This window comes from Nyctereutes procyonoides, unplaced genomic scaffold (genome assembly GCF_905146905.1).
Source record: "Nyctereutes procyonoides isolate TBG_1078 unplaced genomic scaffold, NYPRO_anot_genome, whole genome shotgun sequence".
Taxonomy (NCBI): domain Eukaryota; kingdom Metazoa; phylum Chordata; class Mammalia; order Carnivora; family Canidae; genus Nyctereutes; species Nyctereutes procyonoides.
The window spans coordinates 6,885,907-6,910,146 of record NW_026575140.1 but is presented as its reverse complement, the minus strand read 5'-3'; the positions used below and the strand labels follow the sequence as shown (position 1 = coordinate 6,910,146).

At 49.3% G+C, this 24,240-nt stretch overlaps 1 protein-coding gene across 4 annotated transcripts in view; it reads right to left on the bottom strand.

Moving 5' to 3' along the window:
- Window positions 1-3,987: 3,987 nt before the first annotated feature.
- The window catches only part of SLC9A5 (solute carrier family 9 member A5), a 31,830-nt gene continuing 11,577 nt past the window's right edge, over window positions 3,988-24,240 (bottom strand). For 2 of the 4 annotated variants that reach the window (XM_055305375.1, XM_055305374.1), the window contains exons 2-16: window positions 20,711-21,013; window positions 18,545-18,708; window positions 18,294-18,372; window positions 17,836-18,013; window positions 17,036-17,256; window positions 16,612-16,814; window positions 16,302-16,391; window positions 16,138-16,208; window positions 15,263-15,392; window positions 14,699-14,787; window positions 14,410-14,536; window positions 9,339-9,509; window positions 8,756-8,825; window positions 7,963-8,097; window positions 3,988-5,406 (exon numbers count right to left, since the gene is read on the bottom strand). In XM_055305375.1, the coding sequence (XP_055161350.1) occupies window positions 4,937-5,406; window positions 7,963-8,097; window positions 8,756-8,825; window positions 9,339-9,509; window positions 14,410-14,536; window positions 14,699-14,787; window positions 15,263-15,392; window positions 16,138-16,208; window positions 16,302-16,391; window positions 16,612-16,814; window positions 17,036-17,256; window positions 17,836-18,013; window positions 18,294-18,372; window positions 18,545-18,708; window positions 20,711-20,834 (2,322 nt within the window). In that variant the 5' untranslated portion in view covers window positions 20,835-21,013 and the 3' untranslated portion in view covers window positions 3,988-4,936. Of the gene's footprint in view, window positions 5,407-7,962; window positions 8,098-8,755; window positions 8,826-9,338; window positions 9,510-14,409; window positions 14,537-14,698; window positions 14,788-15,262; window positions 15,393-16,137; window positions 16,209-16,301; window positions 16,392-16,611; window positions 16,815-17,035; window positions 17,257-17,835; window positions 18,014-18,293; window positions 18,373-18,544; window positions 18,709-20,710; window positions 21,014-23,985; window positions 24,225-24,240 lie in introns of those variants that run through there. The other 2 variants (XM_055305373.1, XM_055305376.1) reach the window with 2 other exon arrangements.

Below are 24,240 nucleotides of genomic sequence, written 5' to 3'. Positions count from 1 at the left end.
CCTTGGTTTATTCACTCCACATAGAACGTGTATTGTAGCTTCATGAAAACAGAGTGTATTGTCCGCTTCTGTACTTCCAGCACTTAACGTAGGGCCTAGCATAGAATAAATACCTAGGGGTCCCTGAAAGTGGTCACATTCCCCCTGCCCTCCTGAGGCTACCCATCCTTGAGCCAGATGTAAACTCAAGTCACAAATAGAGATTCAGAGGCTCAGTCTGAAGGAAAACAGAAAAGGCAGAGCTGCAGGATGAACAGCCCTGGGATGGCAAAGATGCAGATTGAAATGGGGACACACAGAGGCCTAGCGGGGAACACTGGGGGCTGGGCCTGGAACCAGCCCAGGCTGCTGACCACAGCAGGCTCTGCGGGCTGAGCTTGCAGGACTGAGCAGTGACTCATGGGGCCCATCTCTGTGGCTCTGCTGGCAGCAAAATCCACTCACAGCAGCCTTTTCCTCTGAGATCATAAAATGGGGTTGAGCCTCCCTCCCCTGCCCCTTCCCCAGCCTTCCTTCAGCCTCCCATTCCTTGCCAACATGAACCAATCAAAAATAAGATGGGGGCTGTGGGCCTCATAATGAGACCCAAAGTCATTGCCCTTACTCCACCCCAAACCTTGCACACTCTCTTCAGGACTGCCCCAGATAGCAAGGGTGACAATACCCCAGACTTTCCAGACTTCTCTTACTTTTGGCCTAAATAAATTCCAAACGCCATGCTGGCCTGGAAAACCCATGTAGATCACAAATCTTGTCTGAAACCGTCTCCTCTACCTGGAAAACCCATGCCCATCTCCCTTGGTCAAAGTCCTTCCTCCTTCAAGACCTGGATGCAGCTCAGGTCATTCTGAAGGCCATGTCCACCATCTTGCCCAGTTAGGTGGTGAGCCATAGACAAGCTCCTGACTTGCTCTCTGTCCTGCATCCCAGATGCTTGCCTCTCCCCCAGCTGTTCTCACCTGCTTTCTCCCCCTCTATCTCTGACTAACCCTGTCTTCCCGGCTATCCCACTATCCTTAGTTACCCAGCACCAAGCCCAGGAGCCCTTCTCTGCACCTCTTCCTCTTCCTGCTATACCTTTAGTTGCCTGATTGTGTGGATTTGATTTCTACCACCTTGCTAATCTAGAAATTCTAGAATGTTGTCTCTGTGATCTCCCTCACAAGGAGCTGATTAAGATTACAGACCTCTGGGTCTTCATTGCCTTGCTGAGTCAGAACCTTACGATAGGCCCAGGAATCTACATGGGTTTTTTTTAAGATTTATTTTTTTAAAAAGATTTATTTATTTTTATTTATTTATTTATGATAGTCACACACACACACAGAGAGAGGCAGAGACATAGGCAGAGGGAGAAGCAGGCTCCGTGCACCGGGAGCCCAACGTGGGATTTGATCCTGGGTCTCCAGGATAGCGCCCTGGGCCAAAGGCAGGCGCTAAACCGCTGCACCACCCAGGGATCCCTGATTTATTTATTTTTAGAAAGAGAGGGAATGAGGAGAGGGAGGGGCAGAAGGCAAGAGAGAGAGAGAATCTCAGGTAGACTCCCTGCTGAGCACAGAGGCTCAATGTGGTCCTCAGTCTTATGACCCCAAGATCACAACCTGAGCTGAAACCAAGAGTCAGATGCTTAACCAACTGAGCCACCCAGGTGCCCCAGGAATGTGCATGTTTGACAGCTCTCATTGATTGTGACCCTAAGGTCTGAGAATGGCTGCCTGCCTTCTCCAGCCTCTTCTCATCCCTCTGCTGCTTGAGCAGAACAAGTCTCCTGTCTCTAGGCTTCCTTTCTACCAGTCCATCCTCCACCTGGGGTGTCATTCATTCCATCTGGCACCAACTACGTTGGAGCTCCCTAAAGCTCATCACTGCCCACACCACTCCCCAGATCACAGTTCTCCCAGGCCAGCTCTCTGCCACTTCCGCAACTCAGCACTGTTCTGCCCGCCTTCCGCCCCCCGCACCTGTGTCCCTGGCTGGTCTCTCCAGAGCACATCACCCACTGCTCCTAGCTTTTGCCACATGTGCTCCGGGCATCCTTTGTTGATGCTGCTTTTTCTACCTGGAATGTACCCACCCAACTTTGCCTGTATTGTCTGAACCCCTACACACACTCACACACACACTTTCACATACACTAACTCCTAACAGAGGCTTCTCAGATCTCCTCAGAGCCCCACAGCTCCTGACCTTCCAGGCTCCTGGCCTTTAGTATAAGACCTGTAATGGCAAACATGTATGATCCCTTACTGTGGGCCATGCTGTATAATAGATTCTTCTCATTTTTTCATTTCATCCTGACAGCAAACTTCTAAAATAAGTATACTTGTTATTCCATCTCAGAGATGAGGACACTGAGGCTCACAGAGAGTACGTAACGTGCCTAAGTGCCATAGCTGGTAAGCAACAGCCAGACTGTTAACTATTAGCTCCTATCACTGCTAACTCTCAACAATGTGAGGGCAAAGCCCAAGTCTCTCCTCTTTTCTTCCCATCTTCCCACTCATAACACAGAGAAGGTGCTTGTTTTTTTTTTTAACTTTATTAATTTTTTATTTTTTTAAGATTTTATTTATTTATTCATAGAGACAGAGAGAGAGAGAGAGAGAGAGAGGCAGAGACACAGGCAGAGGGAGAAGCAGGCATCATACAGAGAGCCTGACGTGGGACTCGATCCAGGGTCTCCAGGATCACGCACTGGGCTGAAGGCGGTGCTGTTTAGCGCTGCACCACTGGGGCTGCCCAAGAAGATGCTTTTTGACTATGTGAACCTTCAGTGTGGAGACCTCTTCAGATCTATAGAGATAGTAGGTTAGTGATTACCTAGGGTGGGGCAGGCAGTGGATGAGGAGCGATTGCCAATGGGCACAGGGTTCCCTGGGGATAACGAAAATGTTCTAAACTTAGATTGTGATGTGTGTTGCACAGCTCTGTGAATATATTAAAAATCACTGAACTATACATTTTTTTTAAATTTTTTTAAATTCAGACAGAGAGAGAGAGAGAGAGAGGCAGAGACACAGGCAGAGGGAGAAGCAGGCTCCATGCAGGAAGCCTGACGTGGGACTCGATTCTGGGTCTTCAGGATCACACCCTGGGCTGCAGGCGGCGCTAAACCGCTGCACCAGTGGGGCTGCCCTGAACTATACATTTTAAATGGATGAGTTCTGAGGTACATGTGTTTTATCTCAATAAAGATGGATATTTTCCTAAAAGTCCTTCAGCCAGGGACACCTGGGTGGCTCAGTGGTTGAGCGTCTGCCTTTGGATCAGGGCATGATCCTGGGGTCCTGGGATCTAGTCCTGCATCAGGCTCCCCACAGGGAACCTGCTTCTCCCTCTGCCTGTGTCTCTGCCCCTCTCTCTGTGTCTCTCATTAATAAATAAATAAAATCTTAAAAAAAAAGTCCTTCAGACACAGTAGGAAATTGATTTTGAATCTGGGACTGCTTTTAACTAAGGGTTTTGGTCCCTAGATATTTCTGGACCCCACAGTACCTGATTTATAGTGTAAACTCATAGGGTAACCAGCTCCCTTGAGATTGCCCTCCCACCTGCCATGTGCAGAGAACTTCTGTTTATTTGTCCTACACCTGCCTCCAGTTTTCCAGGAAGGCTTCTCTGGTCCCAGTATGTGCTGGTTGCATCTTTGGGTACCTTGGGACCTATCGTCTGGAGTCTCTTTCCCTGCTGGCCTCCCCCATTTTAGAGTGGACTCCCAGTTCTGTGACCCTGTGCCCATATAGTGGTCCCCGGACTGCCACTGCAGACCCTCTGCTCAGGGAACCATACTGGGAAGGGAGGAGGGAAAGAGGGCCAGAGGGCCTAACAGTCCTTCCCAGATCTCCTCTGTTCTCTATCCTAGAAGCCCCAGAGCAGGCACTTGCAAGTTTTTACTTCCCTTATCAGATACCCCAGTCATCCCCCCACCCCTAGAACCCCTAGACACATGGACACAGGACACCCATTTATCCAAGAGATGTTTAATGTGTCTTAGGCTCAAGATACAAGACACAGGGCAGGTGCTAACCCCAGGAAATTTACCTGCCACCCAGTCAGCCCCCAGAGCAGCAGGACAGTGGCCCTGGAATACCTGGCTCCTTTCCTATTTGGGGAATGTCAAGGTGGTAGTGGCCCAGAGGCCACTATCTCCCCTCCTCAGGAAATCCAGACCCAGGAATCTGAAAGATACAGACTTGGATACATAGCAGCAGATCTTCAGAGTGACCCGTGTCAAGAAACATCCCTGATCTGAAGCCTGGCCCAGCCCTGTGGCCTTGAACCTGGAAAAGGAAGAACTATGGCCCTGATAACTGGCAACAAAGGGAAGGAGATAAAGCAAGAATTGGACACAGGTTCCCACCATTCCCCCCACCCCAAAACTGGCTATAGGTAGCTGACCCAACAAGGCAGCAAAGCCTGAGGCTGAGGCCTGCTCCAGCTCCCACCACCCCAAACCCTCTGAGGACCAGCCCCTCGAGAAGCCTCAGTGCCAGGGCACTGTCCTTAAGCTGGTGCTGGGGAGTGGAAAGGTCAGTAAAGGAGGGCAGGAAAGGTCAGCATCAGCTGTGGAATGATGCCCTTGCTGTGGGGGCAGGAACAGCTGCCTAAAGTGACCCTAGAGGGACCCATTGAGGAGAGGGCATCAGCTTCCCAAGGGGCTGGACGTAGCCCCAAGAAGTTCTGGACTGGGTCTTGAGCCAGGGTAAGGAACTTACTGAAAGGGAAGGTGGCAAGGATTAGGAGCAAGGAAGGTGGTGAAAGGGTTCCTGTGAGGATTAGTCCAGGATACCCTTCTGACTCTGCCCCAAGAAAGCCCAGTTGCTAGTTCAGGCTCCTCTGGCCCCTTGTCAGGCTAAGTGGGTTCCTCTGCCCATTGCCCAGGGAAGACTTCCCATGGGAGATCCAGTCTCCTGATCCTCCTTGAGTCCTTGGGCTACAGCCGGCCACCTTTGTTGAACTGGATGCACCAGTGGGAGTTGGCTGTGCGTGGGCTAAGATGGGTGCGGTCCTCATGTCCCATGAGGGGCTGCAGCTCTTGCTGCTGGGGGATGTCAGCACTGCTCTCACTGCGAGAGCGGCCAGCTTTGGCCAGGCTTGGGGGAAAGGCGAAGCTAGGGCGTGGATCGTAAGGCAGATGGAAGGGCTGGGGCTCTTCAGCAGCCAGTGGGCAAGGAGGCAGGCGGGTCATAGTTGGGGCCTGGGTACAGGGCGGGGATGCCAGGCTCTCCAGGGATGAGATGCTCTGGTTCCAGCCTGCCTGCATGTCCACGGGCACAATCTTGGTGGTTTCCGAGGACACGTAGACTGCCAGATCTCCCTGCCCACTCTTCCAGGGTAGCTCCTTCTCTGCACAGGTTGGGGAGGGGGGGATGATTCGTGGGCTTGGGCACACCTCAAGGCTCCCTGGGGACAGAGTACATATGCACTCATTAGTAACACAGTGGAATCCTTCTCAAGTATAACCGCATTTTCGCAAATAATTCATTCCACATTACATTCATTCTCTATTACATCCATTTGTGCGATTAGTTGATGAGGGAAAGCTCTCCACTGACTCCCAGCACCTGGCACAGGGCTGGGCACATAGTAGTTATTCAGCAAATACTGAAAATACTGACTAAACAAATGAAGAGAAAGCAAGAGAAATCAGGAGCCAGGCAGGGAAAAAACCTGTGATCAGTCCTCACCAGTTTGTAGCACTGGCTTTAGAGATCACATCCTGCCAGGCCCTGTCCCAGAAGAGAGAGCAGCAAAGGTGAGAGAGATCTCGAGGCTCCATGCCAAAGGCTTCGGTGCTCGATGCTCTGGGTGAGCACTCACCACAGCCCTTTAGTGGGACGGAGCCCAGGAGTGTGAGCTCATGCAAACCCCATAGCAGGCGAAATGCTGTGCCACAAAGGGGACCTGAGCTGAGAGTCCCAGCACTGCTGGCAGCCAGGATAGAAGGCTGGGCCACTGCATGACAGGAAGTCTGAGGTTCTGAAAGAGGAAACTTGGGAAAGAGAAGCTCCCTGGCCACCTACCACCCCTGCTCTCCAAAGTCAACACAATGCTTTACCCATAATAAGGTGCTCAATATGTGCCTGCTTGTTGATAAAGGTCCTGAGCAATCGATTACATTATGAAATGTATTGATGGTGTGATTGGAAGTAAAACCACCTCTCTTGAAAGACTCGTAATATTACATTTTAACAACCACCACCACCAAACTAAAACAACAAAATTCAGTCTTCACCTTTGGAGGATCCTTCATTGGTCTGAAAACTGTTAAGTGAAAGGAAAAAAAATCAAGCATTTATCTATTCTTTCCTGTCTGATGAGAGCTTTTTAAATAGAAGAATTGCTGGTAATGCAGACAACAAAAGAGATGGAGGGTATGACTGCTGTGCAGCCCCGGATGCAGTGCTGGGTCTGGCAATGACCATCAGCGGCTGCTAAGACTGGTGAACAGCTGATGGCGAACTTCACAATGGATGGGTCAGGCTACCATGTGAACCCAGCGATCAACAGTCACCTCACCATCAAGAGACACCAGATGGGATGTGTTTCCTGATGTGACATGACACAAAGTACACCATCACTGCCTGTGAAGTGTTCTTACCAAAACATCTAAACTGAAATCTGATGTAGATCTAATTACTGGTTTAAAGGGAATATAAGGCACAGTGAAAAAATAATGCTTTGGGGACGCAATCAGCAAAATCCACACAAGGAAAGACTGTGGGACAAACAACCAGATTATTTCAATAAATACACTAGAAGAAGAAAAAGGAGGAGGGGGGGGAACCTGTAAATCAGGGTTTCTCAAACTTGACACCACTGACAAGATGGAACAGATACTTTGTTCTCAGGCTGTCCCATGTGTTATTTAGCAGCATTCCTGGCCTCAACCCACTACATGCAAGTGCACCTCTCCAGTTGTGGCAACCAAAAATGGCTCCAAACATTGCCGAATGCCCCTGCAGGCAAAATCACTCCATTACCACCCCCTTGAGAACCACTGCTGTAAGTTAAAAGAGACTTATCAACCAAAAGTTGTGTGTGGGCCTTGTATGGATTTTTATTTGAACAAACCTACTGCAAAAAAAAAATTAAGATAATCAGGGAAATTTGAACACTGGATATTTATGATAATGATATTATGGTTATATATTTTTAAGAAGAATCCTTATCTTTTAAAGATATGCACTTAAGTATTTATTGATAAGGTGACATCTTATTTGAGATTTGCTTCAAAAGAACCCAGTGAAGAGAGGGGCATAAGTGAAGAGATAAATGAAATAAGATTGGTTAGGACTAAGTAATTAGTGAAGCTGCGTAATGGGTAGATGGAAATTTACTTTATTCTTCTGTCTATTGTATATTTTGCAATTTTCTATAATAAAACATTTTAGAATGACATCCGACGATGCTGGAGCCAACTAGCAGTGATATAAGTTAGGTTTCCACATATGGAAACATGTATATATTGTCTTTTATCCACAATAATGCTGTTTTGATGAATTTAGACTCCTCCTGTAGGCCAGGCTGCCACCCTCAGTAGGGGCTCTACTTGAGGGCAGGTGTGCAGAGAGCATGGGTTGTAAGAGAGCCTGGTGTTAGATTTGCTTGTCACCTCATATACCTCACCAGACTGTAAAAGGAGGCAGTGAAGCAGTGAAAAAGCTGTAGGCTTTAGAGTCAGATGGGTCAGGTTCAAATTCTGGTTCTGCTGTGGGATGCTGGACAAGTCCCTTTGGCTCTGGAAGCTCAGTTCCCCATCTTGGTTGTTGTGAGGATTGAATCAGATCAGTCATGTCAGCTGTCTGATTATAAAGATGTTCACTAAATGCTGGTTGGTAAATAAATGAGTAGGAAAAGGGAGTTGTCTAGAGGAAAGGCCATGAGTAAACAGGGAAGACAGCAGCTGCACAGCTCCAGCCTGCCCTGGGGGGAGGGAGGCTAGGAGGACACCATTACCTGAGACCTTGCCCTCTTGGAGAACCTCATTGGTGGCCCGAGCCACAAATATGATCCCCTCGTCGTCCTCCTTCTCTGTCTCTGAACTGTCACTCTCCTCCTCCTCCTCAGACTCCACAGTTAAGATCACAGCAGCTGGACAGGGACAAGAACTGAGTGGGGATGGCCAGTCCGGTGGCTGCCTCTTGGTACCACATAACCCCAGGCCAGCTCCCTGTCCACCCATGCAGGACCCCATGGCTGCCAGAGCCCCCCACCTTCCTCTATTTCAGCACTGGCCTAGGGAGTTAGGGCTGGAGAGGAGGGAAGTGGGGCTGCAGAGCTCTAGGACGCCACCAGGGAAAGCAGAGTCCTCAGAGCCAACAGGGAATTTCTACTTTCCAGCTCCTCCATCCTGTTCTCTCAGCCCTGGAGCCCATCATCAAATGAAAACATGAGCATCTGGAGAGGTGGAAGGCCCATCAATGCTCAGCTCATCCAAATTCCTGGTTTTGCAGGCAAGACACTGGGCCCCAGGGGCCACCCATCTTTTAAGCTCCCCCCTTCTCCATGACACCTTCGCCAAGTCCTAGGGGCTATAACCTGTAGCTAGCTACCAGACACCTGTCACAAAGTCTCTGAGAACTGCTTAGAACATGTCCAGCTCTGAAATCAAGTAAGCCTATCAGGTCCTTGAGGGGAGGAGCCTCAGCCTATGACACTGAATGCAGCACAGAGGAGATCCTTCAGCTTTTGGTTGATGGGCCCCAGCCCTCCCACTCCTTCTTCAGCCCCACCCCTACCCCTTGCTTGCCTGTGTCCTGAAAGCCCAGGTCTCGAGGAGGTTTCCCATTTGTGGCCTCCGTATTAGCCAAGCCATCCTTCTGAGGGCCAAGAAAACAGACCCTAAGCCTCGGATTCTGGCTCAAAACCCCAACCCTGTTGTCTGATAGGATCTTTCTGATGCAGTGGGTAGGGAATCTGCATCAATCCCAGTGGTTCCATCAGTCATTGGCACCCTTGGCAAATAACCTGTGCCCCAGCAAGGGCTCTCTATGCCTCAGCCTGGACTGAATTAGGGACTCATGGAGCTCCCCCTGCCCCTGCTCCCAGGAACATGTCTTTCTGTTGCTGGGTTCATTTCTGGTAGGAGGTCCTGCTGCCTCCCAGCAACTGACCAACCACATGGTAAGAGACAGATCTCCCCCAAAAGGCCTCATTTTACCTTTCTGAGACTCCAGGAAGATGCAAAAGGGAACACAAACTATTGCACACACCAAGGCCTCAAGAATTTTCCAACTAGGGGTCCCTCTGGGCTGGATTCCAATACTTGGGAGTTCAAAACTATGGGCCATCAGCCTCCAGCCCCAAACAGAAGTCCCAGAGAAAGCACGTGCCTTTTTGCGACCGGTCTTGCGAGGTCGTGGCTTGCTCTTGGTGAAGCAGATGTTGTGCTTGGTGGACTTAAAGGACTCTAGCCGCCGCTTCATGTTCTGCTGGAAGACTTCCTTGTCCTGCCGTTCCTGAGCATCCTCTGAGATGAAGTGGCGGCTGCAGCTGGCTTTGTACTGGCAATGACAGCCCCGCCCTGCCATGAGGCTGGGAGCCTTGGCCTCCCACAGGTACCCAGGCCACAGCACCATGGGCACCATGGGCCCTGCCAGCCCAGTTTTTCCAGAACTAGCCATTAAAAAACAAAACAAAAAAAATACAACAGGAACCCAGCCAGACACTCTGTAGTCTCAATTCACTGGGAGAAAAACTTATTTTTATCACTGAGCCCATTCCCCCAAATCTGCCTGTCCCTAACCTCTACTGCCCTTCCCAGTCCTGACTTGAAGTAGCAAGAGGCAAGAGACTCTGTATCTTGTCTCTTGGGGCTACCACCAGACTGAGGGCGATATTTCCTTCTTTGTACTTCCACTTAGGAGCCTGGTCCCTGTGCCTGCCCCCACCACACACACCCCTAGCTACACAGGATTCTCCCTCCATGAGGAACTCTCTAGCCAGCCATTTCTGTAAAAACTTTGGACTTCCAGAACTACCTCCTGACACCCTGGACCTTCTCAGTCCCAACAGCCATTTGCACCCAATTCAGGATCACCCCCATCATCTGTTCCTTCCTACTCTTGCCTCACAAAGACCAAGCCCACTACATACCCACCTAGACTGCCAAATAAAAGTACTGCCAGTTGGTCCCAATCATTTTATCTGGGCTCAAACCACTCCCACCCCTGCCAAATACAATGCTTTCCTATGCCTCCTATTTTCTGCTGCCCTGAACCAGTTCTAAGAGCTCCCTTCAAGTCTCTCATCTGCTCTCCTCTACCTAACCACCCAGAGGGACCCCTCTCTCCTGGGGGTGCAGGAATCCAGCTCCCTCATACCGCTCTCCTTGAACCCTGACCTTTGCTTTGCTCAGTCCACTCCTCCCTGCCTCCATCAGCTCCTGGCTGCCTCCCATTCCTACCCCCACCCCAGCACCTTCCTCCTCCCCTCACCATGCCCATCCCCTACTTTTAAGCATGCTCCTGCCCATATTCCCCTGAAGAAAGCCTTTCCACTGAAGCACTGAAGCTGTTGCTTCCCTTTTGCTGCCAAATTCTTCTACTTTGATTCTGACACTTCCTCTCATACCCATTACTTTCTTTAATGCCAGAAATACAACTCCAGGGCCCATGAATCCATGGTGCTGCCTTCTGCCTGGTTACCAGTGTCATGGCATGGCCTCTGGTTAGGCGCTGGCCTAACCCCTGTGCAGCATCCAGCTGTTCTTCTGCCCCAGGCCTCTGAGACACCATCTGCTACTGCTCTTCTCCCCTCCTTTTTTCCCATGTGGATTCCTCAGTGTTGTCCTTGGCCCTCCTCTCTCCCTCCAAATGTTCTCTGCAGTGAACTATCCCTTCCCCTAGCTTCAGCTAGCCTAATGCTAGACCATGCAGCCATCAGACCAGCTGCATTTGAATCACCTGGACAATTTACTAAGGCCACAGATTCTTAGTCCCATTCTATACTATGAAATCAGAACCTCTAGGAGGTGAAGCCAGGAATATGTGTTCTAGCAAGCTCTCCCAGGGGATTCTGATGTCACTAGGTGAGAAAACCTTTGACAATAAAGATCACTTATAAATCTTTATTTCTAGCCTTTATCTCATAAACTATGATCTCATATTTGTAACTGCATACTAAACACTTCTCTCTCTCTCTCTGACGACATTTTTGTGAAGAATATGAGGAATTATGGATTGTGTTATGGTATAACTAAGTGGATTCAGAACTAGTTGAGTAACCATACCCAAAAATGTTTGATCCATGTCAGTCTGGAGCCAAGCATGCCACATGGCTCTGTCCTCAGCTCTATCCTGTTCAACATTTTATGTTGATTTGGATGAATACAAAGTTAGCAGGCTTCGCAAATTTTCACAGGATGTGAATCTAAACAGATATTTGGTGCCAGACATGGGATCCAAATAATGGAATGATGGACTAAATCAAGTAAGATGATATCTTGTTGTTGATAATCTTACTCCAGTGTTTTTTAATTGACTACCCAAGAACTGTACCCATTGACCAATCTGAGACACACACATCCATAGGTAAACCAATCATCACGTATGTCCTAATGTGATACAATAAGAAATACATAGCATACCTACTGAATGTTCCTGAATCTGACCAGTCCTCTAGATTTAACTATCAGGGGATCCCTGGGTGGCGCAGCGGTTTGGCGCCTGCCTTTGGCTCAGGGCGCGATCCTGGAGACCCAGGATCGAATCCCATATCGGGTTCCCGGTGCATGGAGCCTGCTTCTCCCTCTGCCTATGTCTCTGCCTCTCTCTCTCTTTCTCTGTGACTATCATAAATAAATAAAAAATTAAAAAAAAATTAGATTTAACTATCAGGAAATACAGGGGATGGAGGAACACTACCACTGGAATACAATCAGCCAAATCCATAAATTGGGAAATTCTCTGAGGCAAAGTATCCAATTTCTTCAATAAATAAATAGCAAGGGATCCTTGGGTGGCGCAGCGGTTTGGCGCCTGCCTTTGGCCCAGGGCGCGATCCTGGAGATCCGGGATCGAATCCCACATCGGGCTCCCAGTGCATGGAGCCTGCTTCTCCCTCTGCCTGTGTCTCTGCCTCTCTCTCTCTCTCTCTCCCTCTCCCTCTCTCTCTCTCTCTCTCTATGTCTCTCTGTGACTATCATAAAATAAAAATTAAAAAAAATTTAAAAAAAATAAAATAAAATAAAAAAATAAAAATAAATAAATAGCAAGCAGGGGGCAATTGAGTGGCTCAGTGGTTGAGTGTCTGCCTTTGGCTCAGGTCATGATCCTGGGGTCCCAGGATTGAGTCCTGCATCAGGCTCCTCACAGGGAGTCTAATTCTGCCTCTGCCTACATCTCTGCTTCTCTCTGTGGCATCTCTCATGAATAAATGAATAAAATCTTAAAAAATAAATTAAATATAAATAAATAAATAAATAAATAAATAAATAAATAGCAAGTGGGATAAAAGGAGAAGGAACTATTAGAGATTTCTACTTTAATAAAGAGACATATTTACCAAATGCAAAGTGTAGACTTTATTTGGATCCTGATTTAAACAAACCATCTGGAAAAAAAAATGTTTATGAATGCTGACTGGATATTTCATATGAGAAGGAATTATTATTTGTTGAAAGTGATAATAGTACTATGACTTTATATATATATATAATATTCATATACATGTATACATACAGAGAGTGCCTGCCACATAGAAATACATATTGAAATATTTAGAGGCAATATGATACGTCCAAAGTTTGCTTTAAGATAATAAGGTGTGGGGACACTTGGGTGGCTCAGTGGTTGAGCGCCTGCCCTTAGCCCAGGGCATGATCCTGGAGTCCCAGGATCAAGTCCTGCATGGGGCTCCCTGCATGAAGCCTGCTTCTCTCTCTGCCTATGTCTCTGCCTCTCCCTCTGTGTCTCTCATGAATAAATAAATAAAATCTTTAATAAAAAAAGATCATAAGGTGTAGATGGGGTAAGGTGGGGGTACAGAATGCAACAAGATTAACCATGCATTGATAATTTTAGAGGAGCCGAGTGATGAATACATGAGAGTTATTTTATTCTGTCTAATTTTTTTTTAATTTTTATTTATTTACGATAGTCATACAGAGAGAGAGAGAGAGAGGGGCAGAGACACAGGCAGAGGGAGAAGCAGGCTCCATGCACCGGGAGCCTGACGTGGGATTTGATCCCGTGTCTCCAGGATCACGCCCTGGGCCAAAGGCAGGCGCCAAACCGCTGCGCCACCCAGGGATCCCTATTCTGTCTAATTTTGTGAATGAGTAAAATTTGCCTTAAGAAAGAAGTAAAAAAAAAAAAAAAAAAAAGAAACAAAAACAAAAACCCAACAGGTTGAATGAGACAGAGTTTAACAGCCATTAACTGAGGAAGACATGGGGATGTGCCTAACTACAAGAACAATATGGAGCCTCAGAGTAGTAAAGCAATGCTATGGGGATTCTGAGCAGCGGGAAGAGAATGAAAATTCTAGAACTAGAAAGGTAAGAGAGCCCTATGCCATGCCCTGGCCAACTACAACTAGAGCAGCATTCTGGGCCTTGTTTCTTATGACCAGAGAAGACACATCAGGGAGAGGAGATGCTGGCTTGAGGGCAAGAAGGCCTATGTGAAAGGGAACTGTCTTGAAACCTTTGAAGTTTATTCTTCAGAGCTGCCCAGAGTCAAATCAGGACCAAAGCCCCCAAATTAAAGAAAGCCAATTCTGTCTCAACAATAGAAACAACCTTGACTGTTAAAACAGTTGCCTTCCCATTTCAAAGAAGTTCAATGTAATGGCTTGCTGCCCCCTTGTGGAATTGCGGCAGATTCCCTCCTGGATGGGGCTGGGCCTTCTGGCCCCAAAGCTTCCTGACCTGCACTGGACTAACGTTACCTAAAAGAGATGTCTGCCTTCCCCATGCTAAACTGGTCCCACAGGCTTCCTCAGTACTCCTGCTTCTGTCTCTGACCCCATCAAGACCCCTTCTGTAGTCTGTCCCCTCCTCTCCCCTTCAGGACAATCACTCAGTCCTATGTGCTCCTCACCCTTACCACCACCCAGCTCTGATCTGTTGTTTCACTCCAGCCTCCCAACTGGCTCTCCCCATCTCTCACCTCAACCCTCCAATTTGGTCTGTGATCTGCTACCAGAAGAAGACATCTTTAAACAGTGCTTGTATCAGGCCACCCCTTTCTCAAAAAAAAAAAAAAAAAAAAAAAGCTAAAAGTTATTACAAGATGGGGGGGCCCACACTCTTCAACTGGCATTTATAGCTCTCCACTAGCTGGCACCAGCTGCCTCTTGAGCCTGTTTATGGCGTTCCCAGACCACCCTCCTCTAACTCATCACCCCCAACCCAGGCCCCACTCCTCCCCCTTGAAACTTTTAAACCTTGCCTGCTCTCACCCTGCGGCGTGGCTTGTAGAGGCCTCCACAGAGCAGATGGTGCATCACAGCATCCTCACGGTCCCGGCCGCTGCGCACTGTGTCAATCACCTGCAGATCCAGACACGCTCCACTGCCACTCTCTCTCCTGCAGGAGGCAGGCAACATGTGTGCTACGGAAGGGCCAGGAGGCACTGGCCAGGGGGAGGTCAAAAAAGCAAAGATGCCCACAGGTTTTTCCCAAAAGGGATGTAGAATGAAAACCCAATAGAGAGGGCTTGAGGAACTGGAAGGGGACTCAAGGACTTACAGCAGGTTGGTGACAGAGGTCTCTGCCACAGAATTGCGGCTGGGCATAGAGGGCAGAGTGAGCCCTGTGGAGGACAAGATATGGCCTCCCTGCAGGGGCCAAGACAGAGGTCAGACGGCTATCAGATGGAGGGTGGCCCAGACAGTCAAAGGGTAATAAAAACAACGTAACATAATTAACACTTATTCTGCTCTTTATATATTCCAGGTACTGTGCTATGCACTTTACATATTGAATCCACAAAACTCTGTAACATAGGTATTCTTAATTTCTTACAATTGAGGAAACTGAGGCTCAAAGAGGATAGGGACTTACCCAAGGTCACAAGCCTGTAAGTGTTAAGAATTGAACTGCATCTGCTGGCTCTAGAGTCCAGCTCTTTCTCAGCTTTCTCAATTGCCTGCCAGACTCTGAATTCAGCATCAGGTCAGGCTGGTTCCTGCAGCTGACATTTTACCAGACCATGGAGTCGGCTGGGAATTCCCAACTCCCTGCTCAGGTCCTGCCTGCTTGTTACCCCTTCCTGCTGGCTACCTGCCCACCCACCACTCGCTGCTGGCCCACCTGGTCCACGAAGCTGATGGCATCCCGGATGTTGAGTCTATAGTACACATCCCAGATCTGGTCCCGGATGCGGTAGGCTGAGCGCCGCATCAGCAGCTGACTCAGGTACTTCTTGTCAAACTGCTCCCACCTACAGAGGATATCAGGCCCAGCCCTGAGTGCCATCTCCAAAACCCAGCTGGCCGGCCCTTCCTCAGATGGGGCAGGGACACTGCCAGCACTGGCCTGGCTCTCTTGGTATGGGCCTCAGCCAGGGATAATCTCAAAGTTAGTACCTGCCCTTATAAAACTTATAGCATTACGGGCAAGCCTGAACTTACAGCATTACGGGCAAGCCTGACATTAAATTGAAGTTATTGCAAATAACTAAAATTGCAACCGTAACAAGAACTACAAAGGATAATTATAGAGTATGATAGGGATTTGTCAGGGAGGCCAGTGAAGGCCTCCTTAGAGAATTGATGTCTACGGTGAAATCTGAAGGATAAACAGAGGTTAAGTACCTGAGAAGGAAGCGAGGGAATGTTCTAATATACAGAATATGGGCAAAGGTCGGGGTAGCAGGGTGGGGGAAGCATGATGGGTTCTGAAATTCTAAACCAAGATCCATGTAATTAGCAGGAAGATAGTCAAAGGCAGAGCAGAGCATGATGAGGCTGGACTCTGGCAGGTGCCAGACCACACAGGGCCAGGCAGGCCTCACTGGGAAGACCTGTCTTATCCTGAGAGTACTAGGATGCCACTGAAGGGCTCCTGGCAGAGGTCACCAAGCCCAATTCTGGCTGTGTCCCTTCTCAGAAGTGTGGCACATCCCCAATGCTGCCCTGGCTGGTGGGGCTGCTGCTGCTGAAGGAGCCTTGGGGGAGCTCCCTCACCTGTCCCTCCAGTAGTGATAGCCATGGTGCCCCACAACGTCCTCCACTGCGGCCAGAATGTGGTCAAAAGTCTAGAAGAGGGTGGGTAGGGGGACTGGATCAGGACTCTGCTCAAAATAGAAGGAAAAGAGGTATAGGTAGAGGGATGGGGTTCTGGTACCCACGTGCTCATGCAGCTCCTGGTTCAGGGTGGGTTTGTGATGCTCACTCCTCTTCACCTTCAGCCACTTGACCAGTGGCTTGATGGTTAAGCCCTATGGACAGGCAGCAGGTGAGCCCTGCCCTATCCAGTTCCCTGGTGCCTTTCTTTCCCCATAATTAGGCCTCAGCTTCTGTACCTCCACCTCACTACACTCAGGGTCTGGGAATTCAAGTCCCTATCCCCCAAAGAGAAAAGCCCCTGTCCCAAAGGCTCCATGCCTCCCCCAGGGCCTGCCAGACCCTCTCCCTACCCAGCCTCATGGGCTCTCCCACCTGCACAATGACTGTGAAGAAGACCACCACAATAGTGGTGGCCACAAAGTAGTCCTTGGCAGGGACCTTGGTCCTGTCCAGTAGGATGACGAGAGCGAAGGCCACAGCCCCCCGCAGGCCCCCATAGGACATCACCACCTGGTCAATCTTGTCCAGAGGGACCAGCCGGAACTGATTCAGCACCCACGTCTGCAGGACTACGCCTACAGCAGGAGGGAGGCCAGTGGGAGCAGGGCATTGGGAGTGGAGGACCCAGGAATGGATGGCACCAAGTATCTGGGCTAAGGTCTGACAGGGGTTGGGAGGGGTGAGCAATGGGGTGGGTAGGGGGGCTTAGGAATTGATAAGGATATGGACTCAGACTGGGGGATGAGCTGGGGCAGGGCAGGAAGGAGAATGGGAAAGCAGAGGGTGCCAGCAATACCGAGGGCTCGGAAGAACAGGATGAAGAAGAGGGTGCCTAGCACCAGCCCAGAATCCCAGGCCCACTTAGAAGAGTCCACAGCTGAGATGCCAAGCAGCATAAAGATGACGGTCTCAGCGCAGCTGGCTAGAGTCTTCATTGTGTATTTGACAGCCGTGCGTGACTTATGGGAGATGTTGGCTTCCACATACTTCTTACAGCCCAGGCCACACATAGTCACCCTGGGAGAGGAATGGACAGACAGGGCAAGTAAGGAGGGATTGCAGCCTCTAAGGTTTGAGCATGCCACAGGAGGTGTTGCACATCACAGGATATCAGAAGTTATTGCAAACTTCATCAGAGCTGAAGCCCAGGGAGGCATTGAGACTGTCCTAGGATAGGTAGTGGTGGGCAGTCTTGGGATAGGGATCTAAATCTCCAGGTTCCCATTCAGTGCCTCCTGGAGGGGAAGTTGGGAGAAACATGCTTTGACTAGCATTCTCTCTGAAGCACTGAAGAGTGCTGTGGCCATGACAGCCAGTGACCAGGCCTTGAGGTCTACTTCTAGCTCAGCCTATACCTCAGAAAGCACTTCAGGTAGAAGAAGATTGGGTTCTGGGGTGCCCAGGGCAGTTCCAAAGACAGATCTTAAAGCATTACCTAAGGTTTACTGTCTCCCCAGGGGAGTCTGAGATTCCCACTACCACAGGGGCTCAGAGAAAACCTACTGCCTCCTCAGGGTCTTGCTTCTGTCCATGTAAGGGGCAACCATCTCCAATGCCCCCTCCCAGCTGCCTACATGCAAGGCTCCCAGGACTCACGCAAGAATAGCAGAGAGCGAGGCCATTTCAGCAGTGAGGTAAGCTGCATAGGCGAGGAGGAAGACCAGCAGTGGCTCGATGATGCGGACCCGCTTGGTGAAGCGTGTGGTCAGGGCCAGGAGGAAGGCAAAGACTAAGCCCACGGCTGCCCCGCCCAGACTGACCACAAACAGGGAGGCTGGGGGAGGAGTGGGTTGTCAGCATGACCCCTGGCCTGGACTCTACCCGGGCAGACAAGACTGTAGTCTGGCAAGGAGTGGAGGACAATGCCCACTGTACTTCCCCAGGGGTCAGGATCCCAAAGCCAGGATCCCAGGAAAGCTCTTCCTTCTCAGGTTTTCAGGGCCCTATTTCTCCACAGAGGAGGGAAGGGAATGAGGCAACCCAACAGCCTCCTCTGTCCTGATGCAGTTGGGGGCAGGGATTCAGCAACCCAGCCATGAGGGGGAAATACTGACCGACTCCTTTCAGGTAGTCAGCAGCCTGTACGTTGGCAGAGCCCATCTCCACAAATGAGTTGCAGACCTTGTACAGCACCTGAGTGAGAAGAAGAGAGTCAGGAGCAAGGAGAGGGAAGGCCCAACTGGGACTGCCAGGAGAGGGTGAAAGCTGAGGCTGTATTTTTCCCCAGGAAACCCAGGGAAGGTCCCTAACTAGTCAGAGCATGGCAGTGGGGGTCAGGGAATGGCAGCCAACTGTGCACTCTCACCACAGTGACAGCATCATTGAGCAGGGACTCGCCAAAGACGATGATAAAGAGAGTGTCGTTGACGTGCACCTCCTCAAAGACAGCCAGCACAGCCACGGGGTCCACCGCTGAGATGAGGCTCCCAAATAGCAGAAAATCCAGGAAGCTGGCCTGTACTCGAGGGGCTTTTGAGGGATAGATGAGGGAGAGCAGTTGGTGAGGTATCCAGTCTCCCACAGCATTCCCTGTGACAAGCCCTGGCTCCCCCTCACTGTGGAAACAAGGATGCCCAGAGAGGACTTGGGATGGTGAAGAGAGCATCAGCCCACAGGTCAGGAGACTTGAGCCTAAGCCCTGGCTTTGCCACTTACCAGCTCTGTGATGTTGGCGCTGTCACCGTCACATGACTTCTCTGAAGCCATGCCTCCTCATCTGCCTACCTCACGAGATTGCTGCAAAATCAACCCAGGAGATGGCTAAGAAAGCTCTAAGTAACCTGAAAAGTTAAGATGGCGCTGAGAATAAAAGTTGCAACTACAGTAATAAGAACCACCAGTAGGTGGAAACTGGCTGCTGACTGGCTTTATTAGGGAGAAGAACAAGAGAGTGCTTTCTTCCATGCCTCTGGTTCTCAGCCTCAGGGATGTGACACAATTCTCAGCAGGAGAGGGAGGGGCCGTCCATCTATGAGGGCTACGTATGGTAGAAAAAGCACCCACCATGCGGAGAACTTGAACAAAACAGAATTTCTGTGGCCCTCAGTTTCCTCATGTATATATTGGGAATAACAACAGTATTTACTTCAAAAAGTTCTTTATTTAGCCAGAACCTCATACATAGTAAGCACCTAATAGATATTACTTATTATTGTTGTTATTATTATTATTGTCTGATGTCCTCCCTTCCTTTTCTGCCCCAAAGTGTTCACTCACCCATTTGGAAAACCAGGTTGGAGTCCACAAGTAGAAATAGCAAACCTCCCCTTGAACCTTGGAGGAAGTCTGAATTATCAACATTCAGAGTTGAATGGATTTGGGTACAGGTAACGAGGAAGAAGGGAGTGGAAAAGGCAGCCTGAGGGCAAAGAGCCCCAGTAAAACAGACCTCTCCTACTAACCTTGGACCTTTTATCAAACAATTTTAAGGGTCTCTATTTCCTCATCTACTAAGTAGGACAAATAATACGCCAACAGAATTGTTAAAAAGAGTCCATGAGATAAGTAAAGAGAGAACACCCATTAGTGTAATGTATTGCATTCTGTGGATTTGTAATACGGATTATTCAATAATAATAACAGGGACTGCTGGCTGGCTCAATCAAAAGAGCATATAACTCTTGACCTTGAGGTCATGAATTCAAGCTCCATGTTGGGTGTAGAGATTACTTTTTAAAAAATTTAGGGGGCTCTGGGTGGCAGTTGGTTGGGCATCTGACTCTTGGTTTTATCTCAGATCCTGATCTCAGGGTCTTGAGACCCAGACCCACCTAGGGCTCCGTGCTCAGCTAGGAGTGTGCTTGATTCTCTTCTCCCTCTGCCCACCCCCCCGCCACACACAGCTCATGCATGCACACATGAGCAATCTATCTCAAATAAATGAATGAATCTTTAAAAAAAAACTTAAGGGGGCGCCTGGTTGGCTCAGTGAATGAAGTATGCGACTCTTGATCTTGGGGTTGTGGGTTCGAACCCCATGTTGAGTATAGAGATTGCTTAAAAATAAAATCTTTTTAAAAAGTTAAAAAATAAATATTAATTTTAAAATTATAGTAGTAATAGTAAACTACCCTGATGTGGCCTGGGGAGAGCCAGGATGATTGATCCTCACAGAACAGTGAATTGTGTGCCTCAGGGGAGCAAGGCTGGCAAGTGGCAGTGTGGTAACAGAGGGCAGGAGGCAACAGAGTAGTAATGCAGACTTTCCAGCCTCGGCAGCCCACACACAGCTGGGAGCCAGGCCTCTGCTCAGCTGTCATACTGCAGAAACCCAGACTCAACTGGCAGAGACCTAAGTGAAGGCTGAAGGCCCATCTGGAGTGTTGCCTTGCACTCCAGGTGGGAGGGACCCAAGACAGAGCTCTCAGGGCATGGTTCTTGCCAATATGGGATCTCCAGAGCTGGAGAAGAGAGTTAGGTGATGAATCTGGCAAAGCCTCCTTCTGCCAGCTCAGGTCCTAGGGTCACTTACCCACAAATCCAGCCTGCTGCAGACCCCAGAGGGCAGCACCTGTTGTGAAGGCATTCCAGAGTGTGCCCACCACGGCATAGGTGAGGATGGCACCCAAATTGTCAAAGAACAGTCGGCTAGGCATGAAATAGCCTGAGTCCAGCACAATAGGAGGCAGTAGGAAGAGGAAGAATGTGCCTGGCTCCAGCTGGTACTCAGCTTTCTTGGCCACAGCCAAGACAATGCCTCCAAGCACCAGTCCCAGCAAAATCAGCAGGCAGCTCTCAGGGACCAGCGATGTCACCTTCCGAGACAAGTGAAACACTACAATGCAAGAAGAGGGCAGGATGTATCAGCTTAATGGTCACACACACACACACACACACACACACACACACAGGCCTATAACCTCCCTGTCTTAGAAGGTTATCCAATGTCAGGAACCCCTGACTCTGGGACCAAGGAAGGAGAAAAGAGAAGCAGACTGCTAGAATCTCCAACCTGCATGGCTACAAACCTTCTACTGCAGGTAAAGTTGTCTGTCTCTTGGTGCTTCCCTCATGGTAACCTTAGGCTTGCTTGCTCTTTCCATTTCTGGAAATGCCCGCTCATCTCTACTCTCATCCTCACCCCTCACCTCTCCTTTCTCTGATCTCCTTTATTCATAGCTATGATTTGAGCCCCAGCAAATGTTAGTATATTTTTATAGCTATTAAAATCAGGGCCTCAAAAAAAAAAATCATGGCCTCTAGAGTCAGGCTGCCTGGGTTTGAACACTGGGTCCTCTATTTACTAGTTCTGTGACCTCAGAGTACATAACTTCACCTCTCTGACTTTCAGTTTTCTCATCAGCAAATTAGGAATAAAAACAGTAATGATCTCATAACATAGAATTGTTGTGAGGTTTAAGTAAAACAATCTACTCAATAGCACTTAACCCAGGGATTTATTGTAAGCACTCTTACCTAATATATTGTGTCCTGCCTCCCTAACTAGACCAAAATGTATATTATACCTCCTAGCAGCACTGGGGACCTCCTAGCCCAATATGTTTTTCATTATATAGGCTCAATTAATAACACGATAGTTTAAAAAACATTGGGTTTAGCAGTAAGAAGATCTCCAGTTCTTCTGGCTCCATCAGTTTCTAATTGTGTGATCTCAGACAACTTATTTAATTTACCTGAACTTCAATTTCTTCTCCTGTAATATGGGAAAAATACCTTTCACACAGGAGGAGGATAAAATGATATAGTGTGAATGTGTCTAGCAGAATATCAGATATATAGTAGGTTCTCAACAAATGTTAATTAAAAATGATTCTGGGGAAGGGATGCCTGGCTGGCTCAGTCAGTGGAGCATGCAACTCTTGATCTCAGGGTTGTGAGTTCAAGTTGTATATAGAAATTACTTAAAAATTTAAAAATCATTAAAAAAATGACTCTGGGGGGAAATAATGCAGACCTGTCTCCAGGAAAAGAAGGGGAAGTATGAAATGGGTTTCTGGTGTTATTGCAACTCTACTTTGCCCACTAAAATAAACTCTTTTGGCTTTCCCCTGGGCCCTAAAATCCTGAGTAAATACCTCTCCCCATACCTGGAGTGGCAGGTAGTGGAAGTGGCCTCCATGTTAGCCTATGTGAGACCCCCATGCCAACATAGTGCCCTTTGGAAGCTGTCCCCAAAGGGCTTAGAGCAGTTCCTGGCACACAGTGGGATCTACCTAAATATTTGTGGAATAAAAGGGAGAAAGAACCTCCTAGCAATAAAGCTGAGGGAAGGTATCCCTGAGCATCCTACTGATCTCTTCCATTCTCTGTGAGGATGTGTGTGTGTGTGTGTGTGTGTGTGTGTGTGTGTGTGTGGCTAATGAAGAGGCTCTCTTCTTCTACCTCCAGAGGAGAAGATATCCAAGCTAGGCAACACACTATAATTTATGGGGGAAACTACAGTTGTTGCTATATAAACCCTACATAGATAACTTTCCTGCAACTCCTAAGACTCCTCAGCAAACCCAATTCTTGGCCCCCAAATCTGGGCTCCTATCCCTTGCTCTCATTGCTGGCAGGCCCTAAGGTAAATTCAGTTATAGATTTGCCCACATTCATCCCTATCTTTGGTTCCCCTCTCCTCTCCTTCAGGGACTCCATTGCATCCTCACTTCCAGAGCATGCATCAACCCTAGCACTGCAATCCAAAACCCACCACCAAAGCCTGTCCTTAGGCAGAACTAGACTCCGTAAAAGCATTCAGGCCCCATTTTCCATTATTAATGGGCTGTCAGAGCAGAGTGGAAAGTTCTGTTCTGCCCAGCAGCACCCCCCTCTCCACCCCAGCAAAGTCCCTGGGGGAGTAGAGGGGCAAATTCTAGGCTGTGTGATTGCTACATAAAGACTGTATTGGTGAGACTGGAGTACAGGCTGTGCCAGCATAGCTGGGGAGTGAGTAGCAACGCTCAGCTATAATTAGTCACCCCCACAGCAGAGCCTGAACAACAGGGAGAGGGAGGAGGGTCTCTGGTGGGAGGAGGGACCACTGGCTGCTCAGAAGTGGGGAGGAAGGGGCAGAGGCAGGGAAAGCAGCTCTATTCAAGATAAGGAATGTGAAACACAACCTTCAATGTTGCGCAGACTGAAGGAGGTCAGATGTATGAAAGCACCTAGTGTAGGCAGCATATAGTAAGGAAGGCCCTAATAAATGGAGGATGTTTCTTAACCCTGAAATGTAAAGAAATGTAGACCTGAATTATGGTGGGGGTCCTGTTAAGCACACCTAAAGAATGGTGTACCTCTAGGAGAGCAGAGGGGGACTAGAGGAAAAGTGGTGGTCTAGTATCCCAAGAGAGTGGACACTACTTGTATGTGATCTCCTGGGAAGACTGCTTCCTCAGGTCCAGGATGCCTGGCTTTGCTGGAGAACACTATCCCTACAATTCCCCCACACATCCCTGTCACTGACAGAGGTTTCTAGGAGCCTGGAGATTGGTGAAGAGGCCAGACGGAAGGGCTTAAGGGCTTACAGCAAAGGGAAGAGGGGAGCAAGAGGGCAAAGGAGTCTAGGGATGAGGCTAGAAAGAGCTGGGGCAGCCCTCAGAGAAGGCCAATCCTCAGGCCTCCCCTGCGGAAGGGGGAAGGGAGAGAGGGCGCAGGAACTCTGCGAGAGCCCGGATTTGTGGAATCGGAACCTGGGTCCCGGCCCTGTGCAAGAAGCCGGCCCAGATCTGGGGACTAGGGGTTGGGGGCGGGTCCGCTGCCGGCCGCCGGCCGCCGGCCTGGCGATGGCACACACGCACTCACCGATTTTGGCCAGGCTGGCCACCAGGATCCACAGGGCTACCAGGTAGGGCGCCTCCACCTCGTGCCACTGCCAGCGGAAGAGCGCCAGCCCAGGGGGAGGCTCGCCGGGCGACCCCGGCTCCCGGGTGGGCTCTTCGGTGGCGGCCGCCCCCGCCAGGGGCAGCCCGAGCAGCGGTAGCGCGGCGCGCAGCATCCTGCCGCCTGCCTAGTCGCCCTCCCGGCACCGCACGGCCGCCGGCCCCGCGTCGCCGCCGC